The sequence below is a fragment of the Mustelus asterias genome, chromosome 8 (genome assembly GCF_964213995.1).
Source record: "Mustelus asterias chromosome 8, sMusAst1.hap1.1, whole genome shotgun sequence".
NCBI lineage: Eukaryota > Metazoa > Chordata > Chondrichthyes > Carcharhiniformes > Triakidae > Mustelus > Mustelus asterias.
This window is the reverse complement of record NC_135808.1, coordinates 119,721,647-119,739,208: the sequence shown is the minus strand read 5'-3', so window position 1 is coordinate 119,739,208 and position 17,562 is coordinate 119,721,647. Positions and strand designations below refer to the sequence as shown.

Genomic DNA, 17,562 nt, shown 5'->3' with positions numbered 1-17,562 from the left:
GGTAGTGGGGCATTAGAGGAAGTTTTTCTCCTCCACTCTCACTGAGAAGAGGGTTTAAAATGACGGTTTGCACTAGGGAAAATAAGCAAGGGGTTTATCTTTGCATTTCAGGATCATTTTCCAAAAGAGAGGATCACCATAGTGCTCCAAAATGAGAAAATAATTCAAATTGCAAGTTATAAATGAGAATGTGATGCCTGAAATGACTGTAGAAGCAGATTCAGTTGGCTTTAGAAGCAGGTTCAGTAATGATGCTAAGAAATTTGGATAAATACGTGAAATGGAAACATTCCATGGCAATGGAGAAAGAGCAGGAAAATGAAACTATTTGCATATCCTCTCAAAGAGACTGTAAAGTTATGATGGATCATATAGCTTTCTGTGCTGCATCACTCTTATAATTGTATGATAAACAATTGCAGTAATCAGAGTAGCTTTTTCCAAGGAGCTAAATAATTATGATGTGGAGATGCCGGCGTTGGACTGGGGTAAACATAGCAAGAGTTTTAACAACACCAGGTTAAAGTCCAACAGGTTTATTTGGTAGCAAATACCATTAGCTTTCGGAGCGCTGCTCCTTCATCAGATGGAGTGGAAATCTGCTATTTGCTACCATTTGGTATTTGCTACCAAATAAACCTGTTGGACTTTAACCTGGTGTTGTTAAAACTCTTACTGTGTTAAATAATTAGCCAGTAATATTACATTGAAGCAAAGTTTTAAAATGGCACATATAAACAAGCATATACTAATTAGATAAGCTGCCATTTATTTCTGCAGAAAAGTTACTGAACTGTAATATAATCCAAGCAAAAGATTTATAATTATTTTGACTAGGAAAGCAATAAAGTGAAGAACTTACCCAAATTTAACCGTTTTTCCAACCAGGCTAGAACATCTTTGGTATATTTTGACCAAGTTTTTGCATACATTAGAGCTGACTCTATCCCACTATCATTTTTCAGTAACATGTTGTCAACCTCCTCTCCTCGGAGAGCCCCTGAAAACCAATGAAACATAAGGGAATGAGGAGAGTGAAATAAATCCAATTTAAGATATTAAGGGCAACAACAGATGAGGTAGGGTGGATTGAGAGAAACTATTTAGGAATGAAATTAGCAAACACCTCTGCACACAAGGGTTGGTAGGAGTTTGGAACCCTCTTCAGCAAACAGCAATTGATGCTTGCTCGATTGTTAATTTTAAATGTGAGATCGACAGTCTTTTCAAGTCAAAGGTACTAGAGGTCATGGGGCAAAGGTAGGAAGACAGAGTTAGGTCTCAGACCAACCTTAATCTGGTTGACTGATGGAACAAGCTCGAGAGGCTATATAAGTCTACATCTGTTCTCATGTTCCAGCAACAAGCTACAACATCATTATGGTGACCTTTAACTATACCTTAATGGACATTGATGCTAATTAATGTCATGGTACCGTGGAGATGAAAAAGGAAAGAAAATGGAATAGAAGAAAAATATTTGATTGAGATGCACAAAATTGTGAGAGGCCTGGATAGAGAGGTTAGGAAGAGTCAATTTATTTTAGCAGGAAGGTCAATGACATAGATTTAAAATGATTGGTAAAAGGATGAGAGAGGAGATAAGGGAAAACGTTTTCACCCACAGAGTTATAGAGTCTGTAATTCACTGCCTGAAAGTACTAGAGGCAGAAACCCTCAACTTATTTAACAGGTATTTGGATACGCACCTGAAATTCCGTAACCTTTAGGGCTCTGGACCAAATGAAGGAAAAATGGGATTAGGCTGGGTAACACATTTTTCAGCCAGCACAGACATGATGGGCCAAGTGGTCTCTTTCTCTGCTGCAAACTATGATTTTAACTTCTGATTCAGTGGCAATGTAAAATTTTTTACAGTCCCTGGCTCCCCAATATGCAAATATAATAACATACGGTCCTAGGATCTGGATGATAGCCATCTCCTTAGATGAAATCTGTATTTTAAGGCATGCAGCACATATACTATTTACACATGAATTGTTTTATCTATGCATAATATATATTTCTTACGTATATAAAGATTTTTATAGAAAGATGTGTTAAAAGATTTTGTTTCATCAATTGCAAAATTGGTTCCAAATGTTATATACTTAATTGCTCTTTCTAACAAAAATGCAGTATTTGCAATAGCCTCATGGCGATCTGAGCTAACTTATTCGGTATTTCAAAGTTACTTATTACTTTAGCTAAACCTAAAATGATTTGCTTCCAGTCAAGTCATCACTTAGAAAATTATAGAACTGCATGCTGGCTGGCACCTAGTGGTAGTAGCAGGAAGAAGAAAACATCACCAAGCATACCTTGCTGTGAAAAAGTCACCGATCACTGAGGCAATAGTGATGCACTTCAGTCATTGCATCTCTTAAAAGAAAGGACTTGGAATTTATATAGTGCCTTTCAAAATCTCAAAAATGTTCCTTACAGCCAATGAAATACGTTCATGATGTTTACTTGCCATTGTAATGTAGAGAAATATGGCCAATTTGCATAAAGCAAAGTCACACAAACAGATAAATGACCAGTTAGCCAGTTCTGATGGCTAGGATACGAAGATAGCTCTTCTGCTTTTTAAAGAAAGGTACCATGGATCTTGTATATCTATACTAGAGGGCAGATGGGGCATAGTTTAATGTTTTATCCAAAAGGCAGCACACCTCCAACAGTGCAGCAACCCTTTAGTTTTGCAGTGGAGTGTCACCTGACATTATGTAGTCAATGTTTGGAGTGTGCCATGGACAAAACAACCTTCTGACTCAGAGCTGAGAGTACTACTATGAGTCAAAGCTGAAAACTAAGTTTTGGCATGAGTTGATTTCACAACAAGAACGTAGTTTGTAATATGCAATGCATACTTTTCTTTTTTTTTTCATTTTGCATGGAACTACTACTACTTGATGTGTCATTTTCCGATGTAATCTGGAGACTATTCTTGAGTAGTTATGTACATGGTTTATACTTGTGTCTCAACTACATTATACATCACTGGAAAAACAATATAGCATGTTGGAAGAATTCACAGGCCTCAAAGCCAAATGAGTTATAGCTCACAAGCAAGTGAACAGAATTGGAAAGTATAGTTGTTCTGATATTTCAATTCAAGATCACCAACTTCCCCACCACTCTGCATTGCCAGTCTAAGGAAACTTAAGACAGATCCTAAGACAAGTGAAGTAACATTTGCATTTTGTCCTAATATTAGTCTTCAAATCACCATGGTAGATTGTTGCAAATTGTTACCAAAAAAAATACATTGCCTTTAAGCAGTCCATCAAGAAAAATGTGATTTGAGCAAACTGATTTGGACAAATTAATAATTGAACCCGATAACAAGCTATCCACATCTAGAAATGGCTTAATAACTTCTTAATCCGAGAATTGCTTAGCTTTGTTAGACGCTAGGTGATTTCTTTGAAGAGTGTTTTTGGTATACTTGCACCCAAACCACCACCAGTGTGTGGTCAAATGGAACCTCTCCAAATCCTGCAGCAACCAGTATGGTTCATATGTTCTGGATGAGATTGCTAAGAGTTGCAGTATGGTAACAGTCATGATTTTGTTTGCAAACTGCACGGTGTAGAAAGAACAGATGGTAGAGAGAGAATGCCAGAACAAAGTCCGAGCAGATAGAAAGATCTAACTGATTCAGGATGTCACTTGTGGGTTGTAGCCACTGGACTCAAGATTAGATATGATGTAAGGTGCTGTCTTTGAAAAGTATATACGGAATTCATATTGCACGCAGACACCAGCCATATGATTCTAATTCAGGGAAAGGACTTTTGGGTCTAATCAGGTAACCAGAACTTGCAGAAAGTTCCAAGGTAATAACCCAGCAGCTTTTTGCAGACATATAAGTTCCTCATGAAAATGTTTGACTGCACTCAACTCTTTCTCACCTGATGGCTAAAGAGGAATTAAATTGAATTCTGATGAGGTGAGAGGAAAAAAGAAAAATATAAACTCGAAACCAACACCAAGTACTTAGTAGAACCCAAGTGAAAGCATTCATTGTAGGATCACAAAAGCAGAGTGGAAATTTCTAATTTTTCTTTTGGTGGTGGGACAAAAGAAAAAAAAAATTAACTACTTTTCAGTCTCAGAACTTTCCAAATTGCTTCACAGCCATTTAAATAACTTTAAGTGTATTCACTGATGTTGCAACCAATTTGGATATGACAAATAAAATTTATTGGAATATTAGATTTTAAAAGGATTTCAAAAACGTATAGGTACCTTGTAGATCATCCTTTTCCTGAATTGATCCTCTAGACCCCATGGATAGATTTTCATAAGACTTTTAAATTAAAAAGAAGCAAATTAATCAATCATCACTGATTTTACAGAGCTGGACCAGATATTAATTAAGAAAAAGCACTTCAGAATCATGGCCAGAAATTTACTGTCCCTCCCGCTGTGGGAATCATAGCAGATGAGACAGAAAATTTGGCGGACCATCGGCCCGTTGAGCTTGGGTGGAAATCTCCGGTCTTAAGGCACATGTGGCCGGAAAACCCGCCTCATATGTCAGCAGTTTCAAATAAAGTTGTTTGCAATTAACAGCTGTAGCTCCATCAACAAAAGCGTTCTTTAAGCCTGTGATAGATATATATTATATGATTTTAGTTTCCATATCAGGTACGTGTGATGCAAATAATGGACATAGCTCATCTTAATAAATGTTCGGGCAACAGTTATATGTAACACTTGTCTGATACACTTTTTAAAAAAGCACATTATTGCGGTCTGAAATGCATTACCCGAAAGGGTTGTGGAAACAGATTGAATAGTAACTTTCAAAGAAAACTGGATAACTGAAGGAGAAAAAAAATTGCAGGACTAAAGGAAAAGAGCAATGGATTCAGACTAATTGGGTAACTCTTTCAAAAAGACACGATGGACCAAGTGGTTACCTCTGGTAGTTTAAGATTCTAAAGATCCTATGCGAATGTCACTCTCTCTCGCATCTCTTGACACACACTCATTTTATTAACCCTTTGGGGAATAGGGAAAGGATTTCCAAGCTGGTTATTAGTCCATTGAACTGTGTTGAATGTATCTTCCATGGCCAACAAGTACTGGCACTGGACTCAAACGCAGAGCTTTTGGTTCAGTGGTAAGGGGTGCTACCACTGTGCCACAAGTCCTGCCACAATTGCCACTACAGCTTCTAGATTTTGTAATGTTTCTGTGAACTTACACGACTTCGTCCATTCAGTGGAAGTCCCATAGATGAACTATAGTCCACGTCTCCCATGAGGAAGTCTGAAATGCTGCAAATGAGAATTGTTTAATTAAAATATTTATTTTTTAGTACTTCTTGAAGTCAACTTACAACCAATTTCATTCCTTTTCTTTTGAAAAGTCAGCAATTTATACAAATGCATAATGCATCTTGCTGGGAAGATCAAAAATGTGCATGACTCAAAATATTATTCATGGTCCCTTTTAAATAGATATTTATGCAATACCCTTAAATGTTCCCTTTTACATTTTCAGCTAAATTACTCAACATCTGCATTACTTTTCAATACTTGAGAATAAAGTTGGAATGTTTGCTGATGACTGCACAATATTCAGCATCGTTTGAAACTCCTCAGATACTGATGCTATCGGTGTCTGTATGCAGCAAGACCTGTATAGCAGTCAGGCTTGGGCTGATAAGCGACAAGTAACATTTGTATCACACAAGTGCCAGGCAGTGGCCATCTCCAGCAAGAGAGAATCTAACAATCTCCCCAGAACATTCAATGGCATTACCATTGCTGCACACCCACCATTAACATCTTAGTGGTTACCAGTAACTGAACTGGATTAGCCATATAAATAGTGCGACCATAAGAGCAAGTCAGAATTTGAGAATTCTGAGGCAAGTAACTAACCTCTTGATTCCTTGATTCCCCAGAGCCTGTCCACCATCTACAAGGCATAAGTCAGGATTGTGATGGAATACTCGCCACTTGTTTGCCCTCACTACCGCATCTACACCTTAAATATTCACTTCCTCCACTACTGACACACAGCCGCAGCAGCGTGTGCAACATACAAGATGTACTACAGCAACTCTTCAAGCCTCCTTCGACAGCATCCTCCAAACACGTGACCTCTATCACCTGGAAGGTGAAAGGCAACAGATGCATGGGAACACCATCAACTGCAAGCTCCCTTCCAAACCACACACATTCCAGACTTGGAACTATATTACCATTCCTTCACTGTCACTGAGTCAAAATCCTGGAACTTTCTTCTGTGGGTGTACATACACCACTTGGACTGTAGCAGTTCAAGACCATCATTTCATTAGGGACTGGCAACAAATGCTGGCCTAACCACCGGTGCCCACATCCCGTAGAAGAATAAAAAAAGACCTCCACAATCTTAAACTTAACTTCTCTAATCATTATTGCTGAAGGGTTAGAATAAAGCACAAGAGATATGCAAATATGATAACACACAGCAAGTGCACGTATAAATATAGTTTTGGCAATGTAATATTAGGGCAAGATATGGGATCGACTGACAGTTTTAGAAACACTGAATTAAGAGTAGCATAATATTAAGTGAAAAATCCACCAACATTTTCAAAAACTAAGTGCAACAATAACAACCTCGAGACTACTTTTGAAACTAAATACGTTTACAAAACCAGAGTGCTTTTTCAGTATCAGAAATTTTAGAGTAGATTGCTCATGTCTGTCCAGTTTAGCCGCAGCTCTAAGCTAGCAGAGGATTTCTTTCATGATGCAGTTCATTTAAATTTGTGGCTATGAACAGGATATGGTAAAGCATCAACTTTAATGGACAGTTGCAAAATGCACGTATAAAATCAAAATTAAACCAAGGATAATCTTGCCAAAAAAATCCTTTGACCTTGGGGAAGCACTGGTTATATCATTGGCTTTATTATTCACGATAAGCGCAAATAGTGGTTTTCATAAGAAAGGACATTAAATCCAATATTTTTCATGAATCTCATATAGTGGCTCATAAGAAGTACTTAAAAGTGTTTGCAGCCTATAAACTAAAAGGATGCAAAAATGCAATCTAAAACAACAAATGAAATACATGCGGTTGCTGTAACAGTGTAGTGGATAAAAGCACCAAACAGCAGCATTAATCCTTAGGACCATAAGGCTCCAGGTTCATTTTGCAATCTGAATTGAATTACTTTTAAGTTTTAACCTCAACAATTAGGCTACTATAATTAGAGAGAGACAAGAATGGGTTTAAAAAAGAAATCAGTACGGGTTTGCATTCCTGAATGCTAACCAGTGACTAGCAGTTTGGGTTTGCATTCCTGAATGTTAACCAGCGACTAGCTGGTGTAGATGTAGGCTGACAACAGGATGGGGCTTGGCTGCTAGCGTTGAACAGCCTACTGAGATGCACAGTATAAGTTAATGGTATACTTTGGGGAACAACTAGAGTACTATTAATAATAGCACTACATCCTAACAAGAATTAGAACTTGCAGGAGAAGAGAAAAAAATTATGGAAGTGGGGGATGAAGAAAAGGAAGAAGATATACAATTGTCAAGCCAAACAGTTGAACAAGAAACAAAGTCTGATGCAATATGATTTTTCACCAAATTATTATTTTTGTAAAACAGATACTTTGAGTGACTGCTTCAAACATAACTTTGCATTAATTCAGCTTTATCATCAATATTGTTTTAGCCTAAAATACCCATAATTAGACACACAAGTTAGAGAAGGAAAGTCAAACTTGTATGCCAGAAATTGTGGTACTTACACATTACCAAATGTGAATGCCAACGTGTCAATAGAAGCAAATATTTCACTGAAATGCTCTCTTTTGTCTTCATTTACTTCATTGTAGTTTGCACCTGATGGGAAATCACAGTTCATTATAACAGTACAAGGTAGATATTAGCATTCACTCCATGAATATAAAGGTTAAACAATCAACGTTACTGAATTGAACATTTAAAACACTGAAGTATTTTCAACTTTAAAGCACAAACAAAATTGTTTTACTGTAAATTTTAGGAGTCTGTGAATAACACAACCTAATATACAGCTACTAGGTGGGTCCTACCAACACAATTATAACCAAATACATTGATAAAATGCACCAAACCGTTTGTCATCCACGCATAAAGAAAATGCGCATATCCACTCGGAATGTCTGACATACTGAAATTAGGACTACAATCTTCTCAAGGCAACAGTTTCCTGTGCCACTAAATGCACTAATGGGTGAACAGTAATGTAAATAAGCATAACCAAGAACTCTTTAATTAACTTCCTTTGAAGGAGCTACAATGCAATCTTCTTAGTACAATCATTACAGCACAAAAAGCAATGCTGTAGGGAAGAGAGATTTCAGGTCCTATAAACCTGTATGAACATTCACTGTAAAGACTGTGATTCTCCAGAAGCTGCCTACTACAATCTAATGCTTCAGTTTTTTCCCTTCCCACTAGCCCACAGAAAGACCAAACTTAGCAGTTTGGAATAAAACTCAAGTACACCACAAATTACCTGAATAACCAAATTATTCCACATAAATTACACAAGAGAAGCTAATTTGTTCAATTAATTTCATTACTTTGCAGTGAGCCATTATTATATAATTATTACAGAGCTCCAGTGGATCATAAAAGCCGTTGCTAAAATCCTAATTTAGCACCTCACTTAAAAATGGTAACTGGTCAAACGGCACAGAATAAGTAAACTGGGTGACTTTTTTCCTGTTGCAGGAAGGCCTCTTAAAAGTTTTTTTTTGCTTAGCCCTTTGATCTCATCAAGTTTTGTTTGAAGGAAACAAACTTCCTGCAGTTTTTGTCAGATGTGAGTAATCTAATTTACAATGTGAGCAGTATATCTTAAAAACAACTTCAGTTTGAATTTTAGGAAAAACTGTAATTTGTGGTTAGATACTTTGTCACATCTTTACAATTGCCAAGCTTATTTAGCAAGCATCCAAAGCTTCCAGCAATTTCCTGCAAACTTTTCCATAACTTCCCAAGTAGCAGATAATCTTTAGCCAACTTCATAAACATAACCACACCCATAGTTTTCTTTTTAAAATGTATTTACAGTACACACAAGATTACTAGCTGTGGTTTATGGATCAGAGATCAGTAACATCTTTCACCAAGTATGCCCCATCCTTAGCTAGTCTATTCTCACTTTGCTCCAATTTTCTGGTGCAAATAGTGAAACATATGCCCAATAGACTATGGGCATAAAACAAACTGCACTCCTTGTAAAAAAACAAAGCGGATTTAGAAATCATGGCCCAAATCTTCCAGTCCCCCGAATCTTCCAGTCCCCCGATTGTCGGAGACCAGACAGACGACTAAGATGCCCATCTGGCCCCTGTGAAAATCGTGACCCACTGGCCTATGTGGGATTAGTCCAGGAAGTTTCAATTTCTGATGGCTGTTTCCTGCTCCCCAAGGGCGCTCCGTAAATGCCTGACTCAGAGTTAAGATTTCAGAAAGTTCCAATGTACTTACCTGGATGGTTAGCCAGGATCAAAACGTAGTCAACAACCCACACCCCCAAACCTTCCCTGCCCCAACTACCCCAGACCCACCTGTCCCCTCTCCCACGCCTACCCATTCACTCATTCATCCAGTCACTGACATTCAAAATGGACATATAAACTGACCATATGACAAGTGGTGCCGTGAAAAAAGGGGGCATGTCGGTCTTCCCCCGACTCCGTTCTACTTCAATGGAGCTTTGCAACAGATGCTGCACGTTGCTTTCTTGAAAAAGCCAGGCTCAAAAGCTCACAGAAGAAGTGTAGAGCAATGTGCAGTAGGGAGAATTTTTGAGCAGAGCGGCAATCTGATAATGATTGCTGGTCTTCGGAAAATCCAGGCCCACATTTTCAAATTAGCTGCCATGTTTTAATAAGGTACAATAAAGTACCTTCAAAAGTACTTCACTGGCTACAAGCATTTTGGCATGTCCTTAGGACATGGAAAGTACTATAAAAATGGTGTCTCAGGGAGAGGAGATACGGGAAATGAGCAGGAAAGTGGAGTTGAGGATGATAATCAGCTATGATTGCATTGAATGGTGAAGCAGGCTCGAGAAGCCTTTTGATCTCCTCTTATAGTAAATTGCAATTTTGTGGAGTCAGAGTTTATTGCATTTCTAAATTTGTTAGTTCTAAGGTACTTTCAGCATATTGTGTAAATGATTAAACTTTATTGAACATAAGTTTCTTTAACGAAGCACACCTAACTATTGACATATGAAATGTTTTTCTTTCAGAAATTAAAAGGTTTTCCCAGATGCTGCTCTGCAGCATCAGACTAGATTATATATTCAAGACCTGTAACTTGACTTGAAAATGCAGCTTTTTGGCTTAATGGCAAGAATGTTATTCCAGATAGATACAATAGCTGCTGATTAAAGGGTAAAATAGTAGCAGAAAGGTGAGGCAAAATATTGTGATGAAAATCTTGCAAAGCAAAAAAATTTTTAAAATGCAATATACAATGTACACTTCATGTCCAAATATTAATGCTTTTAAGACAGAATTTTGTCAACATTTATAATGCAAATTCTGTACCTCGCTTTGTTAATAATGGCAATCATGATTTGACACAGATCCACTAGGTGGTGCTATTTTAGCTCCATCGCTTCTCAGTTAACCATCTTTAACCACAAACTATCCTAGCTGCCGTAAGCTTTCCTAAACACATTCCATGAATCTTACAACATTAATGGAGAACAGACCAACATTTATCCACTGAAATATGGAAAATCTCATCTGCTGGCATTTGCCAGCTTTTTCAGTTCAAAATTCCTATTACAGTAGAAACTTCCTATTAGAGTAGAAACTTCCTATAAAGCTGGCCAGGTTACTATTGCAGCCACCTGCCAGTGTAGGTACTGTACAGACCATTATAAATTCTTGTGTCTACATATATAATGAGAATAGGGAGTTATGGTGTAGTGGTAATGTCACTGGACTAGAAATCTAGAGACCCAGGCTAATGTTCTGGTGACACGGGTTCAAATTCTACCATGGCAGCTGAGAAATTTAAATTCAATCAATAAATCTAGAATTAAAAGCCAGTCTCAATAATGGTGACCACGAAACCATTATCAACTGTGATTTAATTGCAAGGTTTTCATAATCACAAATGAAAAAAGATCAAAGCAATTTAAGAAATGCAACTGTAAAAACCCATCTGGTTCACTAATGTCCTTTAGGGAAGGAGATTTGTTGCCCTTAACTTGGTCTGGGCTACACGTGTATCCAGACCCATAGTATCTGGTTGACTCTCAATTGATCTCGGAAATGATTCAGAAAATTAAGTTAAACAATTCAAGGGTAATAAGGGTTGGGAAATCAATGCTGGCCTTGAAGTGACACCCACATCTCATGAAATAAAAAAATATAAAAACAGAATTTATGATTTAAGAATGAGTATCAATAAGTATCCATGCCCTTGTGTACTTATGAGAAACTGAAGCATAACATTTCATCCAAAAACTCGACAGCCTTGAAGTGGCAAGAAATGACGGGGTGGTCAGATCATGAGTGCACAAGAGGGAGGGACATGAGCAAAGGAAGTGGCACGATATCATAAGACACATTAATGGGGCATAAGAGGTGAATAGAAAGCACAACTAGAATATTGCAGGAATATATATAAAGCTTTTAAATAGATCAACACTGCTGTATGTATAAGGGACTTTTAAGTACTTAACTCAATCTATTTGAAAAGCAGTTTCGACAAGTTTGAGTTCAAGCATTTGCTAACCCATTTTATATACTATTATTATACAATTGAAAAGCTGGTCAGTCTTACCTTTTACTTTAGAAATGACTGTCCCTGTTGCACTTAGAATGTCCACTGAATTTAACGACTGATGCTTGTTAATTACAACCTTCAATACTCTTAAGAGCTCTCCTAGGCGTTCATGAGCCATCTGATGTAAACTTTTACTTTCTGAAAGAAAAACATTTCATATGTCAATAGTTAGGTGTGCTTCATTAAAGAAACTTATGTTCAATAAAGTTTAATCATTTACACAATATGCTGAAAGTGCTTTAGAACTAACAAATTTAGAAATGCAATAAACTCTGACTCCACAAAATTGCAATTTACTATGAGATCAAAAGGCTTTGAGCCTGCTTCACCATTCAATACAATCATAGCTGATTATCATCCTCAATTCCACTTTCCTGCTCATTTCCCTTATCTCCACTCCCTGAGACACCAAAAATCTATTTATCCCAGCCTTGAACAAGCTCAACAATGTAGCATCCAAAACCCGTTTTGGGGATGTCCTCAAAGCCTCCTTGAATAAACAAAATCCCCACCTGATTTGTGGGAATCTCTTGCTTGAGATTACCCAAATCGGAGTAGCATCCACAAAGGCACCAACCATTTTGAACATTGTCAACAGGCCCAGGTGGAGGCCAAGTGCAAAAAGCAGAAGGAATGTACCAAATTCCAAGCATCCCACCCACCTGCCACATCAGACACTACCCCATCTGTGGCAGAGTGTGCAGATTCAGCATTTAAGTCACCTCAGGACCCACAACCCTGGAGCGGAATAAAGTTATCCTCAATTCTGAGAGACTGCCCAATAAAAAGATATTCCTGGCTAGCTTCCTCTCATATATTATTTCTTTCCCTTTTTAATCAACTTTTTGGTGGCCTTCTGCTGGTTTCAAAAACACACCTAATCTTCAGACTAACTGGCAACAATGCAACCCTCTTCTTTTAATCTCATACCATCCTTAACTCCTAACCCCCTAAGTAAACCATGGATGGGTCTTTCTCACTGAGGTTTTGTTTTTCAATGGAATGTACTAATTAAGTTCTTGATTTTTTTTTCCATAAATGTTTCCCACTGGTGATATACTGCAATACAGTTTAGTCAATTTATCCAATTAGCTTTAACCAGTTCTCCCCTCACATCTATGTAATGGGCTTTGGTTAAGTTTAAAATTCGCAGTTGCAATTGTGATATGTCACTTTCAATCTTAACGTGGAATTCAATGGCACCATGATCACAATTTTGCACAAGATCTTTTACCACAATACTACTAATTAACCCTACTACATTACACAATACTGGATTTAAGATACCTTTATCCTTTTAATCCCTAGTTGGTTCCACCATGCATTGCTCCAAGAAACTGTCACAAAAGCATTCCACATCTTCGAGACCATTCTTGCCAATTTGATTGTCCCAGTCTATATGAAGGTTAAAGTCCCTCACAATTATTACATTGCCTGTGTCACAAACTCCAATAAATTATTGTTTAATGCTTTTACCCAATAGTGTAATTACTGTTAGGAAGCTTATAAACTACTCCCACCAATGTTTTCTGACTCTTGGTATTCCTAATTTCTACCCATACTGATTCTACTTCATGATCTTCCGAGGCAAGGTCCTTTCCCACTAATGTAATTGTCATTTTTTACTATCAGAGCTATCCCTCCTCCTTTGGCATTTTGTCTGCCTTTTTGAAATATTGTGTACTCTGGAATATTTAATTTTCACCCTTGATCACAATGTAACCATGTCTCTGTATTAGCGATTAAATCTAAATCATTTATCTCTATTTGTGCCACTAGTTCATCTATCTTATTGCAGAAGCTTCGCGCATTCAAAGAAAGAATCTATAATTTCCAATTGAACTTCTATTCCCTGCAATGTCCTTATTTGCCAATGTACAAATATTCTTAAAAACTCTCTGTCCCTTCCAGAACCACTCTGGATGCCTTGACCTCGCTTTGAATTTTTAAGTCCATCTTCATCCAAACCCTCCCACACCCCATTCCACCTCCCGGTTAGTTTAAAAACATGTCCACAGCCCTGGTTATAAATTTGGCACTGGTCTAGGTTTGCAAGTGGAGCCCATCCCAAGAGAATAGCAGAGTACTGATGCCACTGTTCCATGAATCAAAGATCAAAGCCTCTTCTTCCCACACCACTCGTTGAGCAGGCATCTAATTCTCTAATCTACGTGACCCTGCGTCAATATGCATGTGGCTCAGGTAACAATTCAGAAATGATTACCTTTGATGTTCTGCATTTTAATTTGGTCCCTACTCCACAAATTCTCTTAGCAGAATGTAATTTCTGGTGCTACGTATGTTGTTGGTTCCCATGTGGACGATGGCAACTGCATTTTCCCCTTCCCACAGTTCCTCTACAAGGAATTGTCCTTATCTCTGGATAGGCAACACAACATAAGAACATAGGAATTAGGAGCAGAAGTAGGCAAATTCAGCCCTTCGAGCCTGCTCCGCCATCAATCAAATTATGGCTGATCTCTCTCTGGTCTCAAATCCACCTCTCCACTTGTTCCCCATATCCCTTTTTAATTAGAAATATATCTATCTCCTTCTTGAAACCATTCAACGATTCAGACTCTACCGCGCTATTGGGCAGCGAGTTCCACAAATTCACCACCCTCTGCGTGAAGTAGTCCCTCCTCAGCTCAAGTTTTAAATCTACTGCCTCTCAACCTATACTTGTGACCTCTTGTTCTAGATAGCCCCATAAAAGGAAATACTTGATCTACTTTTACTTTATCAATCCCTTTTAAAATTTTATATACTTCTCATCCTTCTAAACTCCAGTGAGTACGACCCCAAACTGTTTAATCCCTCCTCGCACGTCAACCCTTTCAATCTCGGAATCAATCTGGTGAACCTCCTCTGATCTGCCACTACAGCCTTCCTCAAAAAAGACTTTTGGATCTACCAGCCACAGCTGCAAACAACAGTGTTCCTCCCCTGACTATACTGTCTCCTATCACTACCACATTCCTCTTTGCTCCCACCAAGTGTATGACATCATTAACCATGGTGCCATTGTCTGTCCACTCATCCAACTTGCAGTCCTCATCCATTCAGGTATCTGTTGGACAAAATAGGAAGCTGAGGCTCCTCCATCACTACATGCTGGTTCCCCGTACCTGCCCTGACTTGAAGTCACACACTCCTGGCTGTGACCATTGATCAACTAATCTTAGGAGGTGAGACTGCTGGAACAAAGTGTTCAGGTAACTCTCCCCCTCATTGATGCCCCACAACGTCCGTGACTCAGATTCCAGCTCAGAACTCTTGAGACAAAGGCCCTTAAGCTGCAAACTGTTACTGTGCATATGGGTGCCCAGGATTGCAGTGCATTCCAGAGATACTCAGATGCTGCAGTCATGGCACCCCACCACCATCAGAAAGGTGCAGGATAAGGGAAGAGTAGAGCGGTGGAACAACAGACAGGCCAAACTTTCCAATAACCTACCACGGCAGCAGTGTAAAATTTAACTCAGAAACAGGTCACCTGTCCTAGAACGAATATTCTTCAAATATTCTATAAAAGTACTTGGCCTAATGTTTATGGAGCCAATATAAATAGCATTAAAATTTTCCTTTACTGCAGCATAATGCTTAGGAAGGAAAACAAACATCATGAAAAAGATCTAGGGTGCGATCTTACCAGCCGTTCATGCCCTGCTGCCGCTGCAGCGAAGATAGAGAATTTTGCACTCAACCAAATCTCTGTTCACTGCAGCGGGACCAGAAAATTTTGCTGGCATGAACGGCTAGAAAATTCTGCCCTTAGTATTTTACTGTAACACAAACATTAGCCGGAATTCTCCGACTGTTCACGCTGTCAGGGTTCTCTGGTCTCAATGGTGGCGCACCCGCTTCCGCAGGTTTCTGGATGGTGTGGGGTGACTTCAATTGGAATTCCCATTGATAGCAGTGGACCAGAAGATCCACCACCAGGGAACAGCGCGCTGCCTCCTACCACCACCGAGAAAACCGCTAAGGGGAAGCCACGGCATTTTGCCCATTATCAATAACTTACAAAATTAAACTGGAGATTTTTAAAAATTAATTCTTCAGATATCAGCATTGCTAGTAAGGTTAGTATTTATTATCCACTGCAAAGCGTCCTTCTGAAAGTGGTGGTGAGCTTCCTTCCTGAACTTTTGCAGTCTTACATGGTGAAAGATTCTCCCACAAGACTGTTAGGTATTGAGTTGCTGAATTTTGATCCAACGACTATGACAGGACAACAATATATGAACAAATCAATATGTATGAGAGTTGCAAGGAACTAGGAGGTGATGGTGTTCCCATCCATTAACTGTCCTGTACTTCTAGGTGGCACAGATCACAGGTTTGCGAAATGCTGTTGATGAAACTTCAGCAAATTGCTAAGTTGCTGCAGTGTATCCTGTAGATGGCATACATCGCAGTCAGTGAGCAGGAAGTGGTTATTTAAGGTGATGGATAGGTGGTCGATCACTATTGCTGCAGCTGCACTCATCCAAGCAGGTGGAATGTATTCCATCACATTCCTGACTAATGCCTCATGTGTGCTGGAGAGGCTCTAGGGAGTCCAGGAAATGGATGGTCAGAAATTTGGCAAAGATTGGCAGGTAAAAATATAACTGAACAATGGGTTGTCTGTAAAGAAGTGATAGTTTGGGAACAGTCAAGGTATATTCCCACAAAGTGAGAAAGTAGAACAAACAAATCCCGAGCTCCCTGGATGACAAAAGATGTGGGGGTTAAAAAGAAGAAAGCGTGCTTATGGCAGATGACAGGTGAATAATACAACAGAGAACCACGTTGCATATAAGGTTCAGAGGGGAACTGAAGCAGCAAATCAGAGATGGCAGTTAACATAACAGGGAATCCAATAACTAGCAAAAGTAGGAGTGAGGCCATTTAGGGATCAAAAAAGGGATTCATGCAAGAAAGCAGGGGGGCATGGCTAAGGTGTGAATTAACTCCTTTGTACCGGTCATTACTAAGGAAGATGCTGTGCAAGTCATGGTGAAAGAGGAGTACTTGATAGATTTAAAATTGATAATGTGATATTGGGTGGGCTACCTGTACCTAAAAGTTAATAAGGCACCATGCCTGATAAGATGCATCCAAGGATAGTTTGAGAAGTGAGAATGGAAATTGCAGGGGCATTGGCTGTAAATTTCCCAGTCTTCCTTAGGCTGGGGGTGGTGCTAGAGAACTGGAGAAATACAAATGACACACCATTGTCCAAAAACCCAGCAACTACAGGCCAGTCAGTTAAACCTCCGTGGTGGGGAAACTTCTGGAAACTATTCTGGACAAAATTAATAAGTTGCTTGGACAAATATGGGTTAATTAAGGAAAGCCAGCACAGATTTGTTGAAGACAACTTTGATGAGGTATCAGAAAGAGTTGGCGAGGGCAATGCTGTCAATATGGTTTTTTAATAATTCATTTTACGGGATGTGAGCGTCGTTGGCTGGCCCAGCATTCATTGTTCGTCCCTGACTGCCCTCCATTTCAGAAGACATTCAAGAGTCAACCACATTGCTGTGGCTCTGGAGTCACATGTAGGCCAGACCAGGCAAGGACGGCAGATTTCCTTCCCTAAAGGACATTAGTGAGCCAGGTGGGTTTTACAGCAATCGACAATGAATTCAAATGATGACTATGGAACCAAATTTCACCAATTGCCTTGGCAGGATTCAAACCTGGGTCCCCAGATCTTTGGATTACTAGTCCAGTGAAAATACCACTG

General features: G+C 38.9%; 1 protein-coding gene across 4 annotated transcripts in view; it reads right to left on the bottom strand.

The window, feature by feature from the left end:
- The window catches only part of LOC144497497 (rho GTPase-activating protein 29-like), a 102,767-nt gene that overhangs the window by 47,093 nt on the left and 38,112 nt on the right, over nucleotides 1-17,562 (bottom strand). For all 4 annotated transcript variants that reach the window (XM_078218852.1, XM_078218854.1, XM_078218855.1 and 1 more), the window contains 5 exons: nucleotides 11,823-11,963; nucleotides 7,772-7,865; nucleotides 5,219-5,291; nucleotides 4,255-4,315; nucleotides 863-1,000 (listed from right to left, as the gene is read on the bottom strand). In XM_078218852.1, the coding sequence (XP_078074978.1) occupies nucleotides 863-1,000; nucleotides 4,255-4,315; nucleotides 5,219-5,291; nucleotides 7,772-7,865; nucleotides 11,823-11,963 (507 nt within the window). The remainder of the gene's footprint in view (nucleotides 1-862; nucleotides 1,001-4,254; nucleotides 4,316-5,218; nucleotides 5,292-7,771; nucleotides 7,866-11,822; nucleotides 11,964-17,562) is intronic.